Below are 27,500 nucleotides of genomic sequence, written 5' to 3' on the forward strand. Positions count from 1 at the left end.
TAATATAATATAATATAATAATAAATATAATATAATATAATATAATATAATATAATATAATATAATATTAAATATAATATAATATAATATAATATAATATGTAATATATAATATAATATAATATAATATAATATAATATAATATATAATATAATATAATATATCATGGAATCTAATCTAATCTAATCTAATCTAATTGAATATAATATAATGTCACGTCCTTCATCATGTTTGTGAGATAAAGTAGTTTTGACCTTGCCGTTGGAGATCAGTGACCTCCTTCTCCTTCTCTGTTCCTTGGTCACGGCTGTCCGGTTTAGCGAGAGCTTTCTCAGCATCTTCACTGTAGTTCATAACCTCAGATGATGTGACAGATGGTTTGGGTTTGTAGATCTTGGGGAACTTCAGCAGCGCCTGTGGCTGAATAGGTTCAGTAGATTTCTGCACACTGAACTGAATTATAACCAAATGAAAGTAAAATAAATATAAAGATGCGTTAGATATGTATTTTCAGTAGAATCACATTAAATAAAGGGTATAAAGTGATTCATATGGTTTAATCAGGATTAAAATTTCAGGGTACAGATTTCTTTCTATTTCTATTTATAAACATAATAGACACATTTTAATAAACTCAAATTTCCCATTAAACAATAAAACATTAATTAGATCTTCAGTGTAAATGTGCTTAATGCAGAAAATGTAACAGATGGTGTTATAATGATATTTAATTCTAATTCATTGCTATTTATTTGTATAGCATGTTTAACAGTGGTCATTGCAGGAAGGAGGGAAATGTAGCACGGTGGTTAAGATTGTAACCTTTGGATCACAAGGTTGTTAGTTCAGATCCCAACACCACCAAGCCACCACTGCTGGACCCTTAAGCAAGACCCTTTACTTTCAGCAGTTCAATGATATAAAGTAATTGATGATTTGGATAAGGACATTTACTAAATACCAATAATATAAATGCATATTATTACAAAGCAGCTTTTCAGAATAAATTAAGAATAAACATTTTTAATTCACAGATGCATCCCTATGGAGTGAGGCAAAGGTGATGGCTGGTCTGAGGAGCAGAACCTTAAGAGAAACCAGACTCAGGAGGAAACTCATTCTCATCTGTGTGATACGAAATATCCAATCATTATAGTTCCATTATTGTTGAAGTTATCAGATGCTCACTGTTTCTGTCATGGTTCATGGTTACGAAATGTAATCTCATCTATATTTCACTTGTCCATGTGGATCTTCAGCAGAAGCAAGTGGTGCCTGATTGGTGATCAAGGCAGGTTTGGAGAGTAAAATCAGACACAATCACTGGGATCTGCATGATGTGCTGAAGTAGGAGATCCACACATCCACATTTTTCTTCTGAAAATCATTTTCTCAGGATTATATCAAGCACAAGAGAGTAAATCCCTTCGCATTAGATGTCCAATGTCATAACTGTTTTTCAGAAGTTGCATTATTTTAAAATATATGACTAAAAACAATGTTTTAAAGGAGACAATATTAAAAATACACACACTAAAACTGAAACACAACACAATAAAGCCAACACACCTGTGAACACACACACACAAAATGGAGTCTACCTGTGATTTACAATTAGTCCAATTACATAAACTGGTTATAAGATGAGGTGATCTCCAGAACGTGCCATAGAAATAAAGAGAAATCCAATTGTGAAACTTCACTTAGAGGAAAAAAGATACAGGAAGACGAATGAAAACTCAGCAGAAACACTGACTCAGTAATCAGGAGTTACAGAATGAGTCATTGTGCCACTGATCAGAGCTTCAGTGGACGTCGTTCTGAAATGACACCATGGATGGAGCGCTACTTCTCGCTCCTACTACACAATCCAGCTCGGAAAAACAGATGGGCGAGTGCTTCTGATTGGCACAGGGCTTTTCATTGGAAATCTGTGACAGCTCAGAAATGACATCACATCAGCTTCGAGAAGAAAGAATAACTTTTCTCTGTTCTTTAACACAAGACCGCAAGATAGAACTTTGCTAAAGTAAAAGAAACGAGGTCTGAGTAATGTTTTGGGAAGGAGATTCTTCGGTCAGATGAACTTGGTCAGGACTACGAGAGAGTATCCATAGTTCTGACAGTGAAGCATGGTGGTGGAACTGTAATGATTTGGGGCTGCATGAGTGCTAAAGGTAGAGAGATGATATTTTTACATGACACATAAATGGATTATAATAAAACACTGGCTGTATTTATGACCTTATGACCTGCATAAGTACGATGTCTGACTTGAATCCAATCCAACAAATCTAATATCCTTTGGGAGTTGTTTTTTTTTAGGTTAGAGGAACACAACATCTGCAGCAAAGAGCATCTGAGAAATAATTATCTGTGAAGGATGGAGGAGCATATCAGCAGGTGTGTCATTACAAATAAATCTATATATGTAAAGTATTTGCTGCATTTCATTTCTTCTGTTTGACTTATATTTATAATATTCAACAATAAATTCCCTACTGTTTAAAAAGTCATATAAATATTATAAAGTGAAAGAATTTTAAATCCTTTGACATTTAAGTGCTGTATTTCTGCTGTACTCTGTATATAATTGTTAATTTAATTGTCTGGTTTACTATTCTGTTAAATCATGTCTGTACTTCTCCTGCACTGGAAGCTCCTGAGGCCAAGTCACAGTGCTTGTGTGTGAAAGCACTTGGTACCTAATACTTGGTAAATTCTATTTCTGATTCTGATATTACAACCTCCTCATTATTGTGCAGATATATAAATATATATATATAGATGTCATCTTAATGACCTGAAAGCCAAATTTTATACTTTAGCAGCATCTGAAATTCATAACATTAACAGGGCTATTCATGTTTATTTATTTATTAAATTTGCCTGAAATTTTATCTAAATTATTTCATTTTATATCCTAATAAACTGTTCAGCTATTAATCTTTTTAATGCACTTTATTATAAAGATAGCAGCTCTTTAAAGCTGGGATGCCCAAACATGGACTATAGTGACCTTTTATTATCACCTGCATCTATACATTTCTGCATCTTATTTGTGATTTCGTAAAAATTTTGAAAAAATCAATCAATAAATATAAGGCATGACTCTAATCTGCAAAACTCATGCAAAGTTCAGTGAAATGTTTAGAACAATGAGAGAACAAAAACAATCCCATTTATACTACAACAGATTTCAATCTCTAACACTGATATTAAGTCTGTAATAAAGTACAGCTGCTCATATGATTTAATATCAGTGACTCTAATAAGAGACATGAAACTGCACCTTATTTGACTTTTTTTTCTTTCAAATTGAGCTTCAGCTGATTTACTGATAAATCAGGATCTTATGGAGGTGAGAAACTTGTACAGTAGTTTACTTCTGATTTAACAGAGATTAGCAGAATGAGGACACATTTGGCCTGTGATGACCTCTGATTCGGTCTGCAGGTCCTTACTGCAGCATCTTTACTGTAGAGCTTCTGTCGTCTTTATTATAAAGTGCATTAAAAACAGCCGAACAGTTAATTAATAAATAAAAATAATAATAATTGAGGTTAACTTTCAAACAAAATTAACAAATAGGTAAAAATTGATTGTCCTGTAAATATTGCTGGGAAAGTATGAAATTAGCCTTTTTTTTTTTTTTTTTTTTAAAGAAAGAAAAGTTTTTCTGCACATAATAACAGATTTTATATATACAGCAAACAACAGAAGTGAGAAATTGGGAAACACTGTTAAGTGTCAAATGATTCAAAATTCGACCACAATATTTATATAAATGCCATATACAGTATAAGAAGAGAAAAAAAGGAAAAGTTTGAAAGCTGTGAAAACTTCAGCAGAACCTCCCACTGTGAGCAGACGTTCAGTCTGATGTGTGAACTGAGGAGTAAACTATCAGTCTCTCACCTACATAAGATCCTGATTTATCACTAAATCAGCTGCAGCTCAGTTTAGAAAACTGTCTCTCATTAGACTCACTGACTCACTGTGTAAAGCTGCTCTGAGACAATGTTCATTATTAAAAGCTCAATACAAATAAACAGGAATTGAACTAAATTAAATTGAATAAATGAAGGAAACATGGCGACATTCATTAAAAAATCTTGCAGTTTGATATCATTTAGTTTTGGACCCTAAATCAAGTCAGATTTTTGGCCCTGTAAAGAAGAAAGATATGTGCACCTCTGCTTTATAATAAGGGGACACGATTCATCACATCTGTATGAATGATCAGCGCACCATAAACTAACTGTAAACTAATTATTGTACTAATTAGCCACTAATTAAGCACTAACCTTAATTAGGTGTTGATTAAGGTGTTAATTAATGCATTAATTACAGACATGCGAACATGTAGTTAAATTACACATGAAGCACTTCGACTCCAGGATTGATTAAAGTTAGCGTCTGATTAGTATCTGATTAGTACACAGTGAGATCATTCAGACATCAATCAGGTTCCTGTCAGGAATGTGGTCATGTACTGCACCTGCCATCAGTCACTAGACTGCTAAGGATCTCCATGTCACATGTTTGCACACCTGATTCACATTCTTAATGATTAGCACTTAGCACTTAGCATTTGTAGATCTTTGTGTCTCTCATGTCCTTCATGTTGTTCTCAGGTTTACGATTTTCTACTATTAGCACTGGCTCATTTTTGTGAATATGTGAGCAAACATGTGACATGGTCCCTTTAGGGTCAAGTTACTAACTGGAGATGTAGTTTAAGACCATATTCCTGATGGTACCCTTTTTATAGAGTCCCCACTCTATTTTATTTTTTGTCAAAAGATTCTGTGAACATACATTCCATATAACGCTAACAGCTATCATTTATTTTGTATTTGTCATGATCCATTCATCCGAGATTTCTTTTTGGGTGTGTAATGGTTCTAGATATCAGAAAGGCTTTTACAGTAACGTGAAATCCATGTGTCCTGTTAAACACTCCATAAATGTTCATAATGTTCAGCCCGTGATCCTGATTTGATCTGATCTCTTCACTATAGAGAGACGTGGCAGTGAAATATTTACACCGTACTAAAGAATTCTCTGTTCTTCTTCTCTCTTCTTCTCCCAGTGAATCCATATTCATGTTCAGCGTTCTTCCCAGAGACCATTTGTGACTGTTAGATGAGGATGAATATTCATGACTCCACTTTATTATGTTCATTTACAAAGAAACGGCAATCATTAAATCTATGTGTGTGTATTATACGAACCAGGAAATGTAGACACACACACACACACACACACACACACACACACACACACACACACACACACACACACACACACACAGAGGCTGGTCTGTAAATACGTGAGTATAAGTCGTGACTATACGTTGACAGTGTGTGTGTGTGTGTGTGTGTGTGTGTGTGTGTGTGTGTGTGGGTGGGTGGAAAGGTGTGTGATGCTTGCATGTAAATGTAGATTTCTAAGGTATGAGTAAGTAGGGAATGTATGTGTGGAGGAGGTTTAGGGACGGAGAAGTGCGAGGTTCAGGAACGTAACAAAGATTGATTAATTGTTGTAGCACCAGTTGACTAATTCGAGGCAAGGACAGGCCAGGTGGTCTATATATAGATTCATCTGATTCATAATCACACACACACACACACACACACTCAGAAAGCCAGGTGCAGCGGCGTGACGGTGAGTATAATCTTAAACGTCGACGTCGTCCAATTAAAGTAGAAAAATGATAAACCTGGAAACGTGTGCAGGTTTTATAGATAATACATGCAGCTCCTGAACCTGAGGGCTCTTTGGATGCAGGATGATCATGTGAAAGGTTTTAAGACTCTCAAAAGCAGCGAGCAGTAAAATACTAACACACGATAAACACACAAATTCTGCACATAAAAATATACACTGAAAGATTTTTGTCTTTTACATAAATTACTTAATGAAATAAGGTCCATAAATTCATCATGCTCTTTTTATTTTTTTTAGCAATTTTAAAGTGTTTTTTTGAAGCCTTTTAAAATATGTATTTGAATCTAGAATATATTTTCTGTAATTAAAACAATTCCATTCCATTTTATTTGTATTGTGCTTTTTATTATATAAGACATTGTCTCAAAGCAGCTTTACACAGATAATGTGTTTATGAGTTTATATAAATAGTATAATAATATAATATTATTTTAACAGTAACTAGAAAAGAAAACCCGAACACACACGTGCTCGTTTGCACACGTTCACGTACTTCACGTCTCTTTACTGCCATTGCACCTTCCTAAGAGCTTCTTGTGTCGGTGTTGGTGACCCTCACAATCCAGACAATTCCACCTCCATTACAACAAGCAGATCTGAAATGATCCAAGCCTAAAGGTTGTCCTAAGACAGAGGAGTCTGATCTTTTCCAACGTTTTCCCTCCAAACACGTCACACCAGATTCCATCTGTTTAGATCTTTATTTTCAATGGACTATCAGGTCTGGTTGTTGCTTCGTTGAAATGAAAACCTTCACCCACACCAGCCCTTTGTGGAAAAGATTGGAAACCCTTGCCCTTAAAGCAAAATACAGAACACAGCTCTCAGGATTTTGCAGATAAAACATAATCCCAGAAGTAGAAACAAATCGACAGAGAAATGATTGCAGCTTCAGATCCTTTTACAGGTATCTCCAACCTCACTAACCATTAGAGCACAGGGTTCAGTGTTGATCTCCAGTAATATTGGTGTAGTTGATGTATTTATATAGATGAATGAGAGATTATTTAAAATGTGTTTAGTGGATTTAGTGTGTTTAGTAGGAGATCATTGACATCAGGATCAGAACAAACACTTTAAGGTTTTCTATAAAACGAACTCCTGAACAGATAGTTCATCATTACACAAAATCTACAACAAATTTCCTAATCGAGCTGAAAGCTCTTCCTCTTCCAGATATCTTATAAAAAATAGAGAAAGGAAACAATTGGTGCCCATCTCACAGCAAGAACCCGTTCAGAAATCACTAGACTGAGAGAATGATCATACAGCTCAGAGAATCGCCAAAGCAGAGCATCTCCTGTGTTCCTCAGACCTCTGCTGGAGATCCAGACGATGTTTTCAGTCCTGTAACGATAATTGCTTCTTCTATTTACAGCTTTCGCTACAGCAAACAGCCGACGCTGTCTGTGAGCACCGACAGTCAGACATCTATAAATAGTGAGCATCACTCTGTACTGAATCCAATGCCGGCTTTCCAAAGATCTAATTACTGAAGATTCACAGGCAATTCAACACCACAAACATTTCATTAGGGGTTCATTAGCGTCTCTGGGCGTAGCCGTGTCTCAGTAATGTGCAACTGTTTGGAGCACAAGTGAAGCACAGCTCTCTGCGTCACGCAGTTGATCAGATCAGATCACTTTCTCAGATACTTCACTGAAGGCATTGATTGGTCTGAGCAGCTCCAGGAGTTTTGTTCCTGTGCAGATGTGTATCAATGTAATCAGCTCTGTGAGTCTCAGAAAAACATTGTATCTGAACAACAAACCTTCTGAAATGAAGTTCTGTTTGTTAGAGCACGGTTTCTTAGGAATATCTCTAGCGATGCTCCTTACCTGCGTGAGAGTGTGTAAGATGCTGGCTTTTGCTCTCTCTGAGTCAGCGCTTTCATCCTGTTCAAATTTGTTCTTCTTGCAGTTCTTGCAGAGAAGCGAGAGGCCACAGAGGGTGAGCGCTCCAGAGACGGTTCCCAGGGTCGCCCCGAGAACTGCTGCCACTGACACGAACATCCTTCAGCACTGATCTACCAAAAACACAAAGAGTCCAGAAGGAAAACCAGCGACAGAAGAGGGAGCAGGTCTCCGTTTTAATCCTGCGCTTTCATAATGAGAGTGACAAGAGAAGAAATGATGTCAGAGGAGAGAAAAAAGACGCAAGGACAGAGGGGATGATGGAGCAGCACATGTGTGTGTGTGTGTGTGTGTGTGTGTGTGTGTGTGTGTGTGTGTGTGTGTGTGATGCACCGTCTGCTGTATGGTGTGTGTTCGGGCCAAGCAGATGGTGGTGAAGAGCGAGAACAGAAAGAGAAGGAGAGAAATGGAGGAGGTGGGAAAGAGGGAGGGCTCTGAGAACTGACGAGCCATACTTAATAAAGATGAGTCTGTCACTGACACTCCAACGGCATCAGTGTGTGTGTGTGTGTGTGTGTGTGTGTGTGTGTGTGTGTGTGTGTGTGTGTGTGTGTGTGTGTGTGTGTGTGTGTGTGCGCGCGTGTGTGTGTGTACATTGACGTCAGAGCTTCAGTGAAATCACTTTCACGGAGTCCCATCACTTCAGATCCTTCTGATTGCAGGGAAACCTAAAAAAAACATTTCTGTGTCATGAAAATAAACATTTATTTAAAAAAAATGCAAATAATTTCTAAAGAATATAATAATGTTTAATTAATCACGCAGAATCATCATTTTAGAATTTAGTTGATCCTTTTTAGATATTGTAAATAATAATGAAAGACTTTATTATTATTATTGTTATTATTATTATTAAATGCTATTTTTGGTTCTCTCCGCAGAAGAACCTGAGTAAGGACATGCCATGTTGCCATGGAAACAACCCCTCACCCCATCTATATTCAATGTGCCGTGTTTGAGCTAAAAATAATCAATTTTCAGGTCAGACAGCAGTGAAGATAACAGATTACACACACATACACTGAAGCTGATATACAGAACCTGAGATCAGACCGTGGTATTGAATATGACACATAAGTCAGGGGTTACTGAATCTTTTAATCAGCACTGAAACCTATTTTAACAGTGTCCAATCTCAGGTTCATGTCTAAACTTGGATTCACTGAAAATGACACCCAGATCAGACAGTAGCATTGCATATGCAGTAAATTCTACATTTGCAGCAGAGAAAATGTAAAATTATGAAAATGTCACTGAGATCAGACAGCAGCACTAATTATGACGTGTCTGAGATCAGACAGCAGCACTATTTATGGCGTGTCTGAGATCAGACAGCAGAACAAATGACGTGTCTAAAATAAGACAGCAGCACTTCATATCATGTCTGACATCAGACAGCAGCACTAACTATGGTCTGTCTGAGATCAGACAACAACACTTAATATCATGTCTGAAATCAGACAGCAGCACTAACTATGGTCTGTCTGAGATCAGAGAACAACACTTGATATCATTTCTGAGATCAGACAGCAGTACTAACTATGGTCTGTCTGAGATCAGACAACAACACTTAATATCATGTCTGAAATCAGACAGCAGCACTAACTATGGTCTGTCTGAGATCAGAGAACAACACTTGATATCATTTCTGAGATCAGACAGCAGCACTAGCTATGGTCTGTCTGAGATCAGACAACAACACTTAATATCATGTCTGAAATCAGACAGCAGCACTAACTATGGTCTGTCTGAGATCAGAGAACAACACTTGATATCATTTCTGAGATCAGACAGCAGCACTAGCTATGGTCTGTCTGAGATCAGACAACAACACTTAATATCATGTCTGAAATCAGACAGCAGCACTAACTATGGTCAGCCCTAAATATAACATGTTTGAGATCAGACAGCAGCACTAAATATAACATGTTTGAGATCAGACAGCAGCACTAATAATTTAATATCTGCGATCAGGCAGCAGCACCATTTATGACGTGTCTGAGATCAGACAGCAGCAGTAATTAATTCATCAGAACTGAAATCTTTAGCAATAAATTCTGACTTGTTTATGTCAAAATCTACATACAGGTACTAAAACAAAAAAGTGGGAAATCTCCATCCAAAACATGTCTGACCTTCTCATAGATTCTTGAAACACATGTCCAGCTGCTGACTTTGACCTGCAGGAGCTCTGTACAGTGTGTGTGTCAGTGATGTGATATGGAACATGAAGAGCAGAAATACACTGATCCAGGCAAAGAGCAAATATAGCTCTCTGCTGCCCCCTTCAGGGAAGAAAGATAAAAGGTCTCACAACCGTATAGTGTACAGGAGCATCTCAATAAATTAGAATATCAACAAAAAGTTAATTTATTGCAGTCCACTCTTTGTGAATCTCCACAAATTCTTGAATGAGCTTCATTTCTCCTTTTTCTACCACATGTTTTCCTTCCATTCAACTTTCCATTAATGTACTTGGAACCAGCAGTCTGTGAACAGCAGCTTCTTCAGCGATGATCTTTTGAGTCTCACCCTCCATGTGCAGGGGGTCAATGATCATCTTCTGGACAACTGTCGAGTCAGCAGTTTTCCCCCATGATTGTAGAGCCTGAACCAGACTGAGACACAATTTAAACACTCAGGAAACCTGAGCAGGTGTTTGGAGTTAATGAGCTGATTAGAGTGAGACACCACGAGTCTCCAATATTCAACTTTTTCACAATATTCTCATTTTCTGAGATTTTGGGTTTTCATCAGCTGTGAGCCAAAATCATCAAAATAAAAAAAATAAATAAACACTTGAAATACATCAGTGTGTGTGTGATGACTATATAATATACTAGTTTCACTTTTTGTACTGAATTACTAAAACAAATCAACTTTTTTAATGATATTCTACTTTATTGAGATGCTCCTGTATATGAGTCATAATCTGGTATTAAGACAAACCCAGTACTGTTACTGCAGATGGTCTGTACCTGGACTTCAGTCTCAGAATATCAGCAATAAATTATATAAATAAATATAATAATATAATAATATTTTAGTACAGTTCATGTACAGGCAGTTTTATATAAAAATAGTTACGTTTAAAAAAATACACAAAGTAATTTATAATATATCTTGAATGAATGATATTAAATCGGCAGTGTGCATCGTCATGTGCCTCGAGATGTTGGTTAAATTCTAATATATTGCTGACTGAGCTGATCATAAGACTACACTGTGATCTCTGATGGAATCAATACCTCTTCTGAATGATCTTCTGCTAAACGAGCTCTGTTATTTCATCTGTAGGTCATTAAGGGACTGTTGTTTATCGAGTTTCCTGAGTGTCCTCTTATCCTCCACCAAGTCCACACGGACCAAGACTGCGTCAGCCTTCATGATCAGCTTTTTTTTTATTATCAGAAAAACACACAGGAGGAGGTTACAGTGATCACTGCTGATCATCTCCATTAGACCTGCAGTGCATTATACAGTTTCTAAAACACCAGTTTCTTTATAAGAACACCAGCAGGTTCACCATGTGTATACAATCAACCAATCAGGTCACAGAATCGCAATACATACAGTTATACAGATTTGGTCAGTTAATGTGATTGACAGGTGAAGGTTGTAGCTGAGTTTGGACATTGGACTCTGGATCGAAAGGTCATAGGTTCAAATCCCAGCACCACCAAGCTGCTACTGCGAGGCTTAACTCAACTCTAACTCCACTGTACATCGCTGTTGATAAGGTTTCCTGCTAAATGTGATAAATGTTAATGAGACTGTACAGAACTCTGGGTTAATGAAGATGATTACAGCTGTGAGCTCGCGCGCCTCGGGACGCCCCCGTGTTTACCAACACAAACCGGAGGCGGGGGTAAAGACGGAGAGACACGCCCACTCGCGTGCCAATGTGATGTGGGCGGGGCTTCGGCCGCACGTACCAAGATGGCGGCCGCCACAGCGCTGAGCCTGGACAGTTTACCTTCTGATCCGCTGCTCCTGATTATCTCGTTCCTTGACTTCAGAGATTTGAGCAGGTGAGCGGTCATCACCGTTCTGAGTGCGTGCAGTTAGTGATGATCACACCAGGTTCCTCAGAGTGTGGGGGAAGTTCTTGGCTTGTTGGCTGCAGGAGTAGCGAGTTAGCTTTATGATGTTCCTCAGAGCTGGTCCATGCTGAGGTTCGAGTCAGACTCTCTCTCAGACATCAGGATCAGATGGGTTTCTTACTGACGGGTGCAATGACATCTCCTTAGGGTTGGAGGAGCAGCAGGTCCTCCTCCCACACGGAAGCGCACAGCTAGCGGGTTAGCTGTTTACACTCAGGCTCTGTGAGCAACCACCGGCTCCAGGGGAGAAAACATGAAGATCACGGAGCGAGGAGCTTCTGCTGATCAATTCTGATTATGGGACTGATAGAGATTTCACTACATGTCTTCCCTTTAGAGAAACCGATCCGGACATGAAGGCTGTTTTGTGCATTAGTATCTGTAGGTCTGGGCGCTACTTAGTCTTCACAAATATCCGCGCTGGCAGCAGTCCAACAATAACACACACTTCCGCATGGAACCGCACACTGATATACACACTGCTACACACTACTACACACCACTATACACAACTATACAGTACTGTACAATACACATTAACACATCCAACCGCATACTAACACACTGCTACACACTACTACACACCACTATACACAACTATACAGTACTGTACAATACACATTAACACATCCAACCGCATACTAACACACTGCTACACACTACTACACACTTCTACACACTGCTGCACACTATACAGTACTGTACAATACACAATAACACAACCAACCGCATACTAACACACTGCTACACACTACTACACACTAACACACACTACTACACACTAACACACACTGCTACACAATAACACACACTTCCGCATGGAACCGCACACTGATATACACACTGCTACACACCACTATACACAACTATACAGTACTGTACAATACACATTAACACATCCAACCGCATACTAACACACACTGCTACACACTACTACACACTTCTACACACTGCTGCACACTATACAGTACTGTACAATACACATTAACACAACCAACCGCATACTAACACACTGCTACACACTACTACACACTAACACACACTACTACACACTAACACACACTGCTACACAATAACACACACTTCCGCATGGAACCGCACACTGATATACACACTGCTACACACTACTACACACTACTACACACCACTATACAGTACTGTACAATACACATTAACACATCCAACCGCATACTAACACACACTGTTATACACTACTACACACTTCTACACACTGCTGCACACTATACAGTACTGTACAATACACATTAACACAACCAACCGCATACTTACACACTACTACACACTAACACACACTGCTACACACTACTACACACCACTATACAGTACTGTACAATACACATTACACATCCAACCGCATACTAACACACACTGTTATACACTACTACACACTTCTACACACTGCTACACACTACTACACACTGCTACACACTAACACACACTACTACACACCACTATACAGTACTGTACAATACACATTAACACATCCAACCGCATACTAACACACACTGTTATACACTACTACACACTTCTACACACTGCTACACACTACTACACACTGCTACACACTAACACACACTACTACACACCACTATACAGTACTGTACAATACACATTAACACATCCAACCGCATACTAACACACACTGTTATACACTACTACACACTTCTACACACTGCTACACACTGCTACACACTACTACACACTGCTACACACTAACACACACTACTACACACCACTATACAGTACTGTACAATACACATTAACACATCCAACCGCATACTAACACACACTGTTATACACTACTACACACTTCTACACACTGCTGCACACTATACAGTACTGTACAATACACATTAACACAACCAACCGCATACTAACACACTGCTACACACTACTACACACTACACACAGTATTTAACAGTGTCCCAGAGCGGCGCTGCAGAGGTAAAGGGTTTATGAAGTTGGAATGTAGAAGTTTAGTGTCTGAGTTTATCCCTAATGAGTGAGCCAGTGGTGTCATACACTACACTACCACACACTACTGTACACTACCACACACTACACTACCACACACTACTGTACACTACCACACCACCACACACTACACTACCACACACTACTGTACACTACCACACACTACACTACCACACACTACTGTGCACTACCACACCACCACACACTACACTACCACACACTACTGTGCACTACCACACACTACTGTACCATACCACACAGTGCTACACACTACCACACACTAATGTACCATACCACACAGTACTACACACTACCACACAGTACTACACTCTACCACACACTACTGTGCCATGCCACACGGTACTACACACTACCACACACTACAGTACACTACCACACAGTACTACACACTACCACACACTACAGTACACCACCACACAGTACTACACACTACCACACTAATGTACACTACCCTACACTTCTGTACACTACCACACACTAATGTACAATACCGCACACTAATGTAGAATACTGTACAGTACCGCACACTACTGTACAATACCGCACACTACTGTACAATACCACACACTGCTGTGCAATGCCGCACACTAATGTCCACTACCACACACTACTGTGCAATACCGCACACTAATGCACACTACCCCACATTACTGTGCAAAACCGCACACTAATGCACACTGCCGCACACTAATGTAAAATACCGCACACTGCTGTACACTACCACACACTACTGTACGTTGCCGCTCACTACTGAAGAATACACAGAGGTGGCAAAACACCCCCTTCAAAAGTTCTGACTGCACTTTTTCACTCAAGTGAAAGTAAAGAAGTTTGAGCTCTGACATGTTCTTCAGTAAAAACTAGTGATTATTATTCTACCTGTTTAAGTGTTACACTGGAAACTGAACCTCACGTCATATTAATATTAGGGCTGTCAATCGATTTAAATATTTAAATAGAAATATTAATTGTCACAATTTAACCCACGATTAATCGCAATTTAATCACACATTTGTATCAGTTCTGAATGCAAACATATGTTTATTATTAGTGAAACCGAACTCAGCATAGAGCATGAGGACTAAATATTCTTGTAAAGTAATTAAAAAGTTATAGAGGTAATAAAGTTGTAAATGACGTAAATCATCAGGACACCAAACAGAATCTTTACTTTGTTTCCACACTGACGGTTAATGATGTGATTTGTATTCGATGTGAATTGGTTTTCTATATAAATATTTATGATGTCTGTGAGGCGAGAATTCACTGAGAGTCAGGATGTTTTATTTGTGTGTATGTAAAGAGAGTATGATGATGGAGAAGGCAGAGAGCGCCCCCTGTCTGTTTTCTTTCTTTTACAAAAGCACAGCGTTTTGTTTGTTATTATGAGTGTACAAATAAAAGTAGAACATTGACGGATATGAATGATGTATTGTGTGTAGTATATTGATCTGAATGATCATGAAAGATGGAGTAATTGAAGTTCGTTTCGGCCACACCGGCGCGTTTGTCGACCCCAGAGGGTTAATTGTGCGCATCATGACGGAGTTTGGTGCGGATTTGAGATTTGGCACGTCAGTAAAACAAATGTTTACTGAATAAATTTTTTTTTTAGTGGAGGTTTTTTTTTGTATCTGAGTAAAGTGATGACATCATGAATAAACGTGTTGCGTTGCAGGTTGTAATTTCATTATTACAACCTGCAACCTGCAACCAGAATTAATATATTAACACAAAAGGAATTTGTTACCTAATGAGTGTATCCAGGCTGAACATCCACAATGTAAAACACAAGCAGAGAAAAGATGATGATCAGGATCAGGAATGTCTCTGTTTTTAGTAATGGTTACATCGCTGACGTGACGTACTGATACCAGAAAAATACAGAGTATTTGTACTTCTTACTTCCCGCCTCTGACACATACCACACACTTCTAGACACTGGTTGATTTTATCATATTAAAAGGCATAGCATCTTCATCTAAACCTCATTTAACCAAAACATCAATGCACATTTGCTACATTATGATATATAATATATATAAAATATTTAGTTTGAGGGCGTGGCCAAGCGTGGGATTGTGGATCGGGAGTGGAGCGAGAGGAAACACGGGGTTAGAATCAGACACCTGTTGGCGCTATAACTCTAAAAAATGATCTGTTTTTTTCTGGCGAAGAGAAAAAAAAAGGGGAAGATGGGAGTCTCAGAAGAGAAAGACCAACAAAACTGTGTGCGTGAGATTAATGTCACTGAAAAGCACAAGAGAAATGCTAAATAAAGCTGGTTCTTTGTTGGACTTGTCGGCAAACTCCTGTTTCTTTTTCCTCTGAGCCAAAAACCTCTCCACGCTGGTGCCAAACACCGGGAAGTAAGAGAATGATATACCATCAAATTAGAGAGCTTCCATTTTCTTATGCTCTGTGAGTTTGGCCAGAGGTGGCTGCTGGAGAAGGAGTGAAACACAAGATCTTTGACTTGGTGGTACTGGTGCAGTTTGTTGCCCAACTTCCAGCAAGGATGGAAGTATGAGCTCAGTTCTAACATCCTGTCTCGTTGGATAAGGCAGTCCAGCTAGCCGAAGTTCATCTGAGGGCTGGAGAACTCTCCACCTCTCTCTCCCACCCCATTCCCATCCCCATCACCTGGAAAAGGGGGCGCCAATCTCCCCTAAAACCGATTGTGCAGGCTCCTCCCCCTACGCCTGCTCATTCTAATCTCCCGAGGTCTGTGTTCCACAATTGGGTAAACCTGACATCACAGGTGTCAAAATCAAATCTAATTTTATTTGTCACATACACATACATACAAATACAATTAGATTAGATGTTGACACCTGTGATGTCAGGTTTACTCAAGGCGTGTGAGGGAAGCCTGGGCTGGGCATGGCGAAGGTACGGTGTGTACACGGAGATATCCACCAATATCTGCTAGTGGCCATCACTCTTTTGTTTTGGGGAGATCTTCATAAAATCAAGATTCCGGTTAGTCCCCCCCTTTTTTGGAGTCTTATCAAGATCCTGTTTCTTCCTTCTCTGAGCCAGAAAGCTCTCCAGAGTTCACTTGCAGATTCTCTGGCAAACACATAAGGTTAAATAACTTCCCTGTGGTGATGAACATCACAATATTTATAATCACTGACCACCATATAACTCGTCACTATACACCATTATTCTATTAAATTCATGCAGGTCAGCTAAACCTGCCACAGTGGATAATATATTGAAGTTTTCTTTTCCTCCACTCACAGTTGCAGTCTTGTAAATCGGCGTCTAAACGAGCTGACTGGTCATAACCCTTTATGGAAGAGGCTTTGCCAGAAGCACTGGCTTCTCACTGAGTAAGTTCTTCAAACAAGCTCCATCACTGTATATAATACTGAGCATTTCTTCGTTTTCACACATGATTGGTGTGTATTTTAATCACCTAAAATACTAATTTCTCATTTTTATAGAGCTGATAAAGGGCAGAGAGGACAGAACTGGAGGGAGTTGTTCCTTCACTATTACGCTGACCTCGGTCGCTATGTAGATCACTACAGCATACTGAAGAAAGCCTGGGATGACCTCAAGTCCTATTTGGGCCAAAAATGCCCACGAATGATTGCCTCTCTGAAAGGTGGCACATTCAGCCGTTCTCTTACTTCTAATAGTGTTATAACCTTAACAGCTGATGTCAGATCTTTCTGGAGGACTGTCTCTGCTGTTATGAAAATGATCTCGTGTGCACCATGCAGCAGTGATGGATGAAAAATGCACCACTAAATAACACTGAATGTATAACTTGTGACTTCTTCTTCAACAGAAGGTGCAAAGGAGGAAGAACTGGATGCCATCGAAGCTCAAATCGGCTGCAAGCTCCCAAACGACTACCGCTGTTCCTACAGGATACATAATGGACAGAAGTTGGTGGTTCCTGGGTGAAGCATGCCTTCATAACTACCTGCATAAATAAGAATAAAACTTAGCAATTAAACTTAATCAGGTAGTGGTCATGTTGGATCTTGTTGTCTTCCCTCCAGCATTACTCGTCCTCCACAAGAGGTTCAGAGGATGGTATTTTAACTGTGAATCAGAACTCGTGTCACAATAATTTGGCTTGTCTGAAAATTGCAACGATGTGAACCTCTGAGAAATGAAACGAGGAACATCAAACACTTTGAGTCACCATGCAGCAAAAGTGAAGTAAATCTGATGATGTTGAACTTCTTCTCTGCAGGTTGATGGGCAGCATGGCCTTGTCTAATCATTATCGCTCAGAGGACCTGCTGGACATTGAGACTGCAGCAGGAGGATTTCAGCAGAGGAAGGGCATGAGGCAGTGTCTCCCCCTCACCTTCTGCTTTCACACCGGACTCAGCCAGTACATGGCCCTAGAGAGCACAGAGGGACGCACACTCAGCGAGATCTTCTACCATTGTCCGGTTAGAGTCCCCCTCTCTTTTCTTTTTCTTTCACCATTTTTGCGAAAAAGCCTATAATCATTTTTTTTATTTTTACAAGAACAGGAAAAGAGCTCCTCCCTCTGTCCCTCTGTCCTTCTGTCCCTCTGTGCTGGTGTGTTCTGATACTCGACTGACCTGTTAGACCTGACACACACACACACACACACACACACACACACACACACACACAACTCGATCTCAGCACTGGGTCACTTTGAGCAAAAATATTGTGTTCATGTTTATGTATGAGGGTAGAAACAAACAGTTTGACTTTCTCTTTCTCTTTCACTCAGATAAATATTATCTAAGCACAAAATACACCCAGGAAGTTCAACACACACACACACACACACACACACACACACACACCCCCGGAGGCCTAATTCCAGTTTATAACTCCTGAACTTGTGCTTTATCACAGATCCTGCACATTTTACTGCCTAAACCTTTTTTATTTATATACTGCACCTTCTTACCTTCTTACTGCACCTTCTTACTTTCCTTCCTCAAGTTTTCAAGTTAGGTCAAGTTTATTTCTATTGCACTTTTCACAACAGACATTCTCCAAGCAGCTGTACAGAATTGAACAGTGAGGGTGAAGGATGTGTGTTTATCCCTGATGAGCAGCCATGGAGACTGTGGTGAAGGAAAAACTCCCTTAGATGTTATAAGGAAGAAACCTTGAGAGGAACCAGACTACCTAATCTACCTACAGTGTCTATAATACTACTTACCTCCAATAAACTCCTTCATCAGGGACTCACCTGGGGGTGTACACTTACACTCAGTTTCAAACCTGTCCTGAAGACCATGCTTGAACATCAGGGTTGTTTTCTCAAGTCCCCCAATTCAACTTCATGAGCCACTAAGCTCTGATTTACATTGACACCCACCAATAACAGAATATTATACACTAATTTATAATTCATAAGTTAATTGTTAAGTGAGTCAGAGGTGTCTGTGGTGAGGGAAACAAACTCCCTGAGAGGAACTAAAAGAAAACCCATCCTTATCCACACACCAGTTAATGATTCCATCTTTATGTTTTATGTGGTTTAGCGACGAGGATTTTTGTGCACTTGACCAACAGAAGACGTCTCTCTTTCTTTTTTCTAGGATCAATTAGCACAAGATCCATCTGCTATCGATATGTTCATCACAGGTAGGATCTGAAGAGCACAGTGAAGTATTCTGAATGATTGAGTTATGTGGTGAAGGAGCAGCTGGAATATTTCACAATGCTGTGTTTGTTATTTTGGGCTCAGGCTCCCATTTGGGCTGAAACTCACACCAGGTGTTAGAACATAATTTTGGTGCAGATTTAATTAAGCGAGTCTCTGTAGCTTTTCAGTTCTCATGTTCTTCTCTATGGATGTTTTTTTTTCCCCAGGGTCCAGCTTTACTGAATGGTTCACCTCGTATGTTCACAACGTAGTGACTGGAGAATACCCCATCATCCGGGACCAGATCTTCAGGTGTGTGTGTGTGTGTGTGTGTGTGTGTGTGTGTGTGTGTGTGTGTGTGTGTGTGTGTGTGTGTGTGTGTGTGTGTGTGTGTGTGTGTGTGTGTGTGTGTGTGTGTGTGTGTGTGTGTGTGTGATTGGCAACAGTACCTGAACAGGTGACATGAAGTCATCATGTTCTTCACCTGATTTATGCAGGATAAATATTCAATTTCCATAAAAAAGGGAATTTACATGTGTGTATCCTTGTATTTATACCCCGGGGGGACGGAGACTCATTTGCTCCGACTTTTTTTATGAAGCTTGTCAATAATTGATGAAAGTTAATAGTCGTATAAAGATTCTGGAAGAGATTTCGTTTTTTTTTTTTTTTTTTCAGAAATGTTTTTCTTATAAAAATGGAAAGAGACTAAAACACAGTGGATTCAGTTTGTAGTTCGGGTCACGTTGGATGTTGAGATCATCAGTAGCACGAATGAAGACTTCAGTAAGATGTATAGTTGAATAACATGTTTGTATTTGTGCGTGTTTAAGGTACGTCCACGATAAGAAGTGTGTGGCCACGACTGACAACATAACCGTCTCCGTCTCCACCTCGTTCCTCCCTGAGCTCAGCTCTGTCCATCCTCCTCACTTCTTCTTCACATACAGAATCAGGTAAAACATCAGAACACTTTTCAACTTCTCCACATCCTTGTATATTTCTTCCGACATGTTTTTTCGCTGAGGCTCCCCTTAGGGCTGAAACTCATCAGTGTGTTAGAACATTAAGTCTTCGCCAGAGTTTATTAACCGAGTCTCTGTAGTCTTGTGCAGTGTTTACTTTCTCATGTTGGATTATTCTTCTAAGCTCCAGCTTTACTCAATATCTCATATGTTCACAATGTAGTGGCAGGAATAAACATCATCCGCTCACATCCGCAAACATCTTTTGGTGATTTTTATCTGTAAAAGCTGTAACAGATGTTTAAATACATTCGTCAAACTCGTTTAATTCCCTTCGCTCACCCACATCAGGGACAAAATGTTCTCTTCTTCCTAATGAACATTTTCACCTGATAACAGATTCCACCATGAAGATAATCAGTGTTATTCACCTCACCGCTCAGAATGTTATAATGTTCTAATGATCTGTGTAAACATGTAACGTGGTTTCCTGTTCAACACATTTACAGCGAAGCGTCTGCCTGGTTTATCTGTAAGACTCGAAGTGTCACAGATATGATATGCGGTCTGACTGCTTTTGTGCCGAGCGACTCGAGACTTCAGTACTTCTTTTGTGACTCGTGATTTATATATTTTGAAATCAGTGATGTTCCTGAGCCAAACAGAGCCTGAAATATCTGGCAGATCTTTCCAAACAAAAAAAACCCTCTTTACTTCCCTTTTTACCAAAAAACAAAGAAACAGCAACATTCTGAACACGCATGCAAAACTCCAAGATCGTCTGAAATGTAGAGTGTCAGGAGGTAATCAAGTTCTCTGCAACTCTCCATCAGAAGATTGAATTCCTGCCTGATTTTAAGAGATTTCGTTTAAGAAAAATGTTGGAGTCTTTTAATACAGAGGTCATGACCCAGTTACTGAACCGGTCTGAAAAACATTCTGAGGGAAAATGCCTGTAGATATGACACTGTATTAAGGGTCTTTAAGGGCCACGCCCCAAATTTGCGTAATGTAACGTAGCATGAAAAGTTCAGAATCTCGCTGTAAGATTATAATTGAGTAGTTAATGAAGATGAACGCCTTTCTATCGCTCCAGACGTCTATCTTTCTCGTTCTCACTTTCTTTATGAAAACTGCACATTGTCTTTGGATTTTAAACTGATAACTAATTTACATTTCCACACAGTGTCTTGTGGAAATATAAACAAATTCAATCATGTTCAAGTCTGTATTGCAACACACACACACACACACACACACACACACACACACACACAGCAACAGCCAGTATTCCGGTTCTGCTTGAATTGCAGCGTTGCAGATTCACTTCTTTATACAGTTATTCTGCAACACATTCACTGTTCCTGTGAAGTTTTCAGCTCATCTTCCTCACACACTTCCCGAGCAGAGTTCAGTGATTTATATCAGATGATCGAGGATCTTAAAGTGATCATACAGTGCCAGAAGAGGCAACATTAGGTGGAGTGTGAACATTAGAACATTAGGTGGAGTGTGAACATTAGAACATTAGGTAGAGTGTGATTTGAGCAACACTGAAGGAGGTGCAGCAGTACGCAGTTGAAGTAAAGCATCATGGAAAGGTGATGGTGGTTCTGAAAGGAGTCTGAACACAGAACATCACAGCTTCCTGCACATGGAGCTGCAGAGCTCTCAGAGCGTCCGTGCTGAGCAATAGTCACGTGAGCATGTGTCAGAACTGGAAAAACGTTTTTTTAATCCAGGTGTGTGGGTGTGGGCGAGACTTACCTGTGAAAAAGCCCCATGATGCACTCTGGGAAAACGCAGTGCGAAGGTCTGGGCAGTGAAACGCACGATTAGTTTCGACAGAATTCCGTTTCACTGATATTACAGAACTCACTCCTGTACAACTTTTCATTAAACCTCACTGTTTATATTGATTCCTAAGGATCGAGATGGCGAAGTCGGCGCTGCCCGAGAGCGCGTGCCAGTTGGAAAGTCGCTACTGGAAAATCACCAATGCGAATGGAAATGTAGAGGAGGTCCGAGGTCCTGGGGTTGTGGGTAAGATAATAGATGTGTACTGTATAAAGCACTAAAAGACCTAAAATACAGATTTAATACTGGACGTGTGTGTGTGTGTGTGTGTGTGTGTGTGTGTGTGTGTGTGTGTGTGTGTGTGTGTGTGTGTGTGTGTGTGTAGGGGAGTTCCCCGTGATGACCCCTGGTAAAGTGCACGAGTACGCTAGCTGCACTACATTCTCCACCACCTCGGAGTACATGGAGGGACACTATACCTTTCACAGGCTCAAAAACAAAGGGGAGGTCTTTGACGTCTCCATCCCGAGATTCCACATGGTGTGTCCGCCCTTCCGTGATTCCATGGTTCGCTCGGTAGGTCCGATCTTATACCTTTATTCGGGTTTATCTAATCAGCTGCCATGGAAGAAAACACGTGTCGCCCTATTGATCTGTGTTTTTTCCTCCCAGAGCTCTGTGTGTGACGCTCCTGTCCCTGTGTACAACAATGAGCACGACTCCGACACTGACAACTACCAGGAGGGAGACATGCATGCTATCAACATGGCTGATCCCGGAGGACGCTGTCCTCGTCACATCTGACACATCCGTGTTCTCTCTCAGACACACACACACACACACACACACACACACCAGCCCTAGCGCAAAGGAGAGCAACGCTTAGACAATTGTTTATAATACAAAGCCTTTGTGTCTGTCCTCCCTTGAACTTTACTCCACACGTGTCTCTATCTCTCACACACACACACACACACACACAGACACACACACACACACACACACACACACACACACAATCTTTTTTTTTTTTTTTTTTTTATGCCTTCAGTACTACGTATCAACCGAGGACACACACTGAACCAAAAACCCAGAGCGTCTCTCAGAATAACACTCAGTGTTCTAATGTTAACAATCCTTCATAACTGTACAATACACCAATTTATACTGCGATGTATGTAGTATAAGAGCACAGGAATGAACACACACACACGTGCGCGCACACACACACACAAACACACACACACACACACACACACACACACACACACACAGAACTGGAATAGATGTTTTGAATGTAGACTTTTTTTGTTTTTGCATTTATCCTTGAGGACTTACAAAGAAGTCTCAGTGTCTCAGTCTCAGTGTTTTTTTTCTTGAGTCACACACACACACACACACACACGAACACACACACACACACACACACACACACACACACTCTCTCTCTCTCAATTGGAGAATAAAGACACAGAGAAGACCACATTAGTCATGACTTTAAATGAAAATGTTTTCTGATTATAATTAATGTTATACCTTTTACATTGATCTACTTTATGTTAAGTGCAATTCTACATGTGGGTTTTTTATGTTTGTGTAAATAAACAGAAAACTATGAAGATTATATATTCGTCAGTGTTTATTTACGACCCGATGGAAGCGTGTATTCGATGGAGGTCTGTAAGGACTTGAAGATTCAAGGCCTGTTTGTTCTGAAACTCTGCCCATTTGTGCAGTGTGTTGGTGCCAGTGTGTATGCTGTAATGAGACTGAGATGAAGAGTGCTTTGTTAGACGCTCGTCTGATATCGCTTTGTCCTGTCGCTGTTTTTCAGCTCCGCCCACTCACACTTCTTTCATCAGCCAATCATTTCTCTGTCTACAGTCAAATAAAACTGTATGGTTCTTACGTGATACATGTGATAATAAAGTGTGTTTCTGGTTAAAGTTGATGTGAGATAGTAATCAGATAGTAATCAGATAGTAATCAGATATCTGAGTGATGTTTTCTCCCACATTAATAACCAATCAAAGTATTGTATTTTTTTTTAAATGTGGTGTTTTTTGCTTGTAGGGACCATTTCGTGTTTAATTCATATTTAAAAAGTGGCTTCTTGCTGTAGATTCACTGGGCAGGAGATGTTTTTATTGCTTGTTCGATGATATTTGTAGGTGAAGATAATTAAAGTGCACTATACACACACACACACACACACACACACACACACACACACACACATCAGTGGCACAAAGTCATGAAATCATACAATAATGTGTCCATTTATTACATGTAATATTCAGACGTCATCACCTGCAGTCACGAGACTCATGGAAATGAGAATAGCAGGTCATGTTCCTGACTTTGGTGTAAAACATGGCAGAAATAAACGGTTTAAACTGGAAACTGTGTGCGGTATGGTCTCGGGTTCTACAGTATTATTGTGAATGTTTATGTCGAGTTGTTTATTTGGGTGAAAGTGTCTCAGAGCAGGTCGCAAGGTTGCCAGGTTTGCTGTTATCCTGCATCGATTTGAGGTTTATATCTTAGATATTTTATTTGACATTTTCTACTAATTTTCACATTGAAAGCATTTAAGATAGATAGATAGATAGATAGATAGATAGATAGATAGATAGATAGATAGATAGATAGATAGATAGATAGATAGATAGATAGATAGATCGATCTCTGGAGAGTAGGTTGTATTTTATTTAGATTTGTAATGTTTTTGTCATGTTATTAGACAAATATTGATTGTGATAGCAGTGTATTAGGAGGTTGTGATAGTGGGTTATGATATTGGTGTCTTAGGAGGTTGTGATAGCGGTGTATTAAGAGGTTGTGATAGCGGTGTATTAGGAGGTTGTGATAGCGGTGTCTTAGGAGGTTGTGATAGTGGTGTATTAGGAGGTTGTGATAGCGGTGTATTAGGAGGTTGTGATAGTGGTGTATTAGGAGGTTGTGATAGCGGTGGTATTAAGAGGTTGTGATAGCGGTGTATTAGGAGGTTGTGATAGTGGTGTATTAGGAGGTTGTGATAGCGGTGTATTAGGAGGTTGTGATAGCGGTGGTATTAAGAGGTTGTGATAGCGGTGTATTAGGAGGTTGTGATAGTGGTGTATTAAGAGGTTGTGATAGTGGGTTATGATATTGGTGTATTAGGAGGTTGGATAGCGGTGTATTAGGAGGTTGTGATAGCGGTGTCTTAGGAGGTTGTGATAGCGGTGTATTAAGAGGTTGTGATAGCGGTGTATTAGGAGGTTTTGATAGTGGTGTATTAAGAGGTTGTGATAGTGGGTTATGATATTGGTGTATTAGGAGGTTGGATAGCGGTATATTAGGAGGTTGTGATAGCGGTGTATTAGGAGGTTGTGATAGCGGTGTCTTAGGAGGTTGTGATAGCGGTGTATTAAGAGGTTGTGATAGCGGTGTATTAGGAGGTTGTGATAGCGGTGTCTTAGGAGGTTGTGATAGCGGTGTATTAGGAGGTTAGATAGCGGTGTATTAGGAGGTTGGATAGCGGTGTATTGGGAGGTTGTGATAGCGGTGTATTAGGAGGTTGTGATAGCGGAGTATTAGGAGCTTGTGATAGCGGTGGTATTAAGAGGTTGTGATAGCGGTGTATTAGGAGGTTGTGATAGTGGTGTATTAAGAGGTTGTGATAGTGGGTTATGATATTGGTGTATTAGGAGGTTGGATAGCGGTGTATTAGGAGGTTGTGATAGCGGTGTATTAGGAGGTTGTGATAGCGGTGTATTAGGAGGTTGTGATAGCGGTGTCTTAGGAGGTTGTGATAGCGGTGTATTAAGAGGTTGTGATAGTGGTGTATTAAGAGGTTGTGATAGTGGTGTATTAAGAGGTTGTGATAGTGGGTTATGATATTGGTGTATTAGGAGGTTGGATATTGGTGTATTAGGAGGTTGTGATAGCGGTGTATTAAGAGATTGTGATAGCGGTGTATTAGGAGGTTTTGATAGTGGTGTATTAAGAGGTTGTGATAGTGGTGTATTAAGAGGTTGTGATAGTGGGTTATGATATTGGTGTATTAGGAGGTTGGATAGCGGTATATTAGGAGGTTGTGATAGCGGTGTATTAGGAGGTTGTGATAGCGGTGTCTTAGGAGGTTGTGATAGCGGTGTATTAAGAGGTTGTGATAGCGGTGTATTAAGAGGTTGTGATAGCGGTGTCTTAGGAGGTTGTGATAGCGGTGTATTAGGAGGTTGGATAGCGGTGTATTAGGAGGTTGGATAGCGGTGTATTGGGAGGTTGTGATAGCGGTGTATTAGGAGGTTGGATAGCGGTGTATTGGGAGGTTGTGATAGCGGTGTCTTAGGAGGTTGTGATAGCGGTGTATTAGGAGGTTGTGATAGCGGTGTATTAGGAGGTTGTGATAGCGGTGTTTCAAGAGGTTGTGATAGTGGTGTATTAGGAGGTTGGATAGCGGTGTATTAAGAGGTTGTGATAGCGGTGTATTAGGAGGTTGTGATAGCGGTGTATTAAGAGGTTGTGATAGTGGTGTATTAGGAGGTTGGATAGCGGTGTATTAGGAGGTTGGATAGCGGTGTATTAAGAGGTTGTGATAGCGGTGTATTAGGAGGTTGTGATAGTGGTGTATTAAGAGGTTGTGATAGTGGGTTATGATATTGGTGTATTAGGAGGTTGTGATAGCGGTGTATTAGGAGGTTGTGATAGCGGTGTCTTAGGAGGTTGTGATAGCGGTGTATTAAGAGATTGTGATAGCGGTGTATTAGGAGGTTTTGATAGTGGTGTATTAAGAGGTTGTGATAGTGGTGTATTAAGAGGTTGTGATAGTGGGTTATGATATTGGTGTATTAGGAGGTTGGATAGCGGTATATGAGAAGGTTGTAATAGCGGTGTATTAGGAGGTTGTGATAGCGGTGTCTTAGGAGGTTGTGATAGTGGTGTATTAAGAGGTTGTGATAGCGGTGTATTAAGAGGTTGTGATAGCGGTGTCTTAGGAGGTTGTGATAGCGGTGTATTAGGAGGTTGGATAGCGGTGTATTAGGAGGTTGGATAGCGGTGTATTGGGAGGTTGTGATAGCGGTGTATTAGGAGGTTGGATAGCGGTGTATTGGGAGGTTGTGATAGCGGTGTCTTAGGAGGTTGTGATAGCGGTGTATTAGGAGGTTGTGATAGCGGTGTATTAGGAGGTTGTGATAGCGGTGTATTAAGAGGTTGTGATAGTGGTGTATTAGGAGGTTGGATAGCGGTGTATTAAGAGGTTGTGATAGCGGTGTATTAGGAGGTTGTGATAGCGGTGTATTAAGAGGTTGTGATAGTGGTGTATTAGGAGGTTGGATAGCGGTGTATTAAGAGGTTGTGATAGCGGTGTATTAGGAGGTTGTGAT

General features: G+C 40.0%; 2 protein-coding genes across 2 annotated transcripts; one reads left to right on the top strand and one right to left on the bottom strand.

Annotated features, from left to right (window-relative positions):
• Positions 1-224: 224 nt before the first annotated feature.
• Positions 225-8,255, bottom strand: syt13 (synaptotagmin XIII; the record flags this gene model as incomplete). The annotated part of the gene is made up of 2 exons (XM_083551240.1): positions 7,571-8,255; positions 225-452 (listed from the first exon to the last, which is right to left on the bottom strand). Exons 1-2 carry the CDS (start codon positions 7,742-7,744, stop codon positions 225-227), a joined length of 402 nt encoding a protein of 133 aa, XP_083407366.1. The 5' UTR covers positions 7,745-8,255.
• Positions 8,256-11,144: 2,889 nt separating this feature from the next.
• fbxo3 (F-box protein 3) lies at positions 11,145-23,755 on the top strand. Its single transcript, XM_083550133.1, has 11 exons — positions 11,145-11,676; positions 17,013-17,102; positions 17,217-17,380; positions 17,567-17,681; positions 17,981-18,185; positions 19,323-19,368; positions 19,597-19,681; positions 20,203-20,325; positions 22,262-22,377; positions 22,517-22,707; positions 22,804-23,755. Exons 1-11 carry the CDS (start codon positions 11,585-11,587, stop codon positions 22,933-22,935), a joined length of 1,359 nt encoding a protein of 452 aa, XP_083406259.1. The 5' UTR covers positions 11,145-11,584; the 3' UTR covers positions 22,936-23,755.
• Positions 23,756-27,500: the final 3,745 nt, after the last annotated feature.

The sequence above is a fragment of the Silurus aristotelis genome (genome assembly GCF_946808225.1).
Source record: "Silurus aristotelis genome assembly, chromosome: 9".
NCBI classification, from domain to species: domain Eukaryota; kingdom Metazoa; phylum Chordata; class Actinopteri; order Siluriformes; family Siluridae; genus Silurus; species Silurus aristotelis.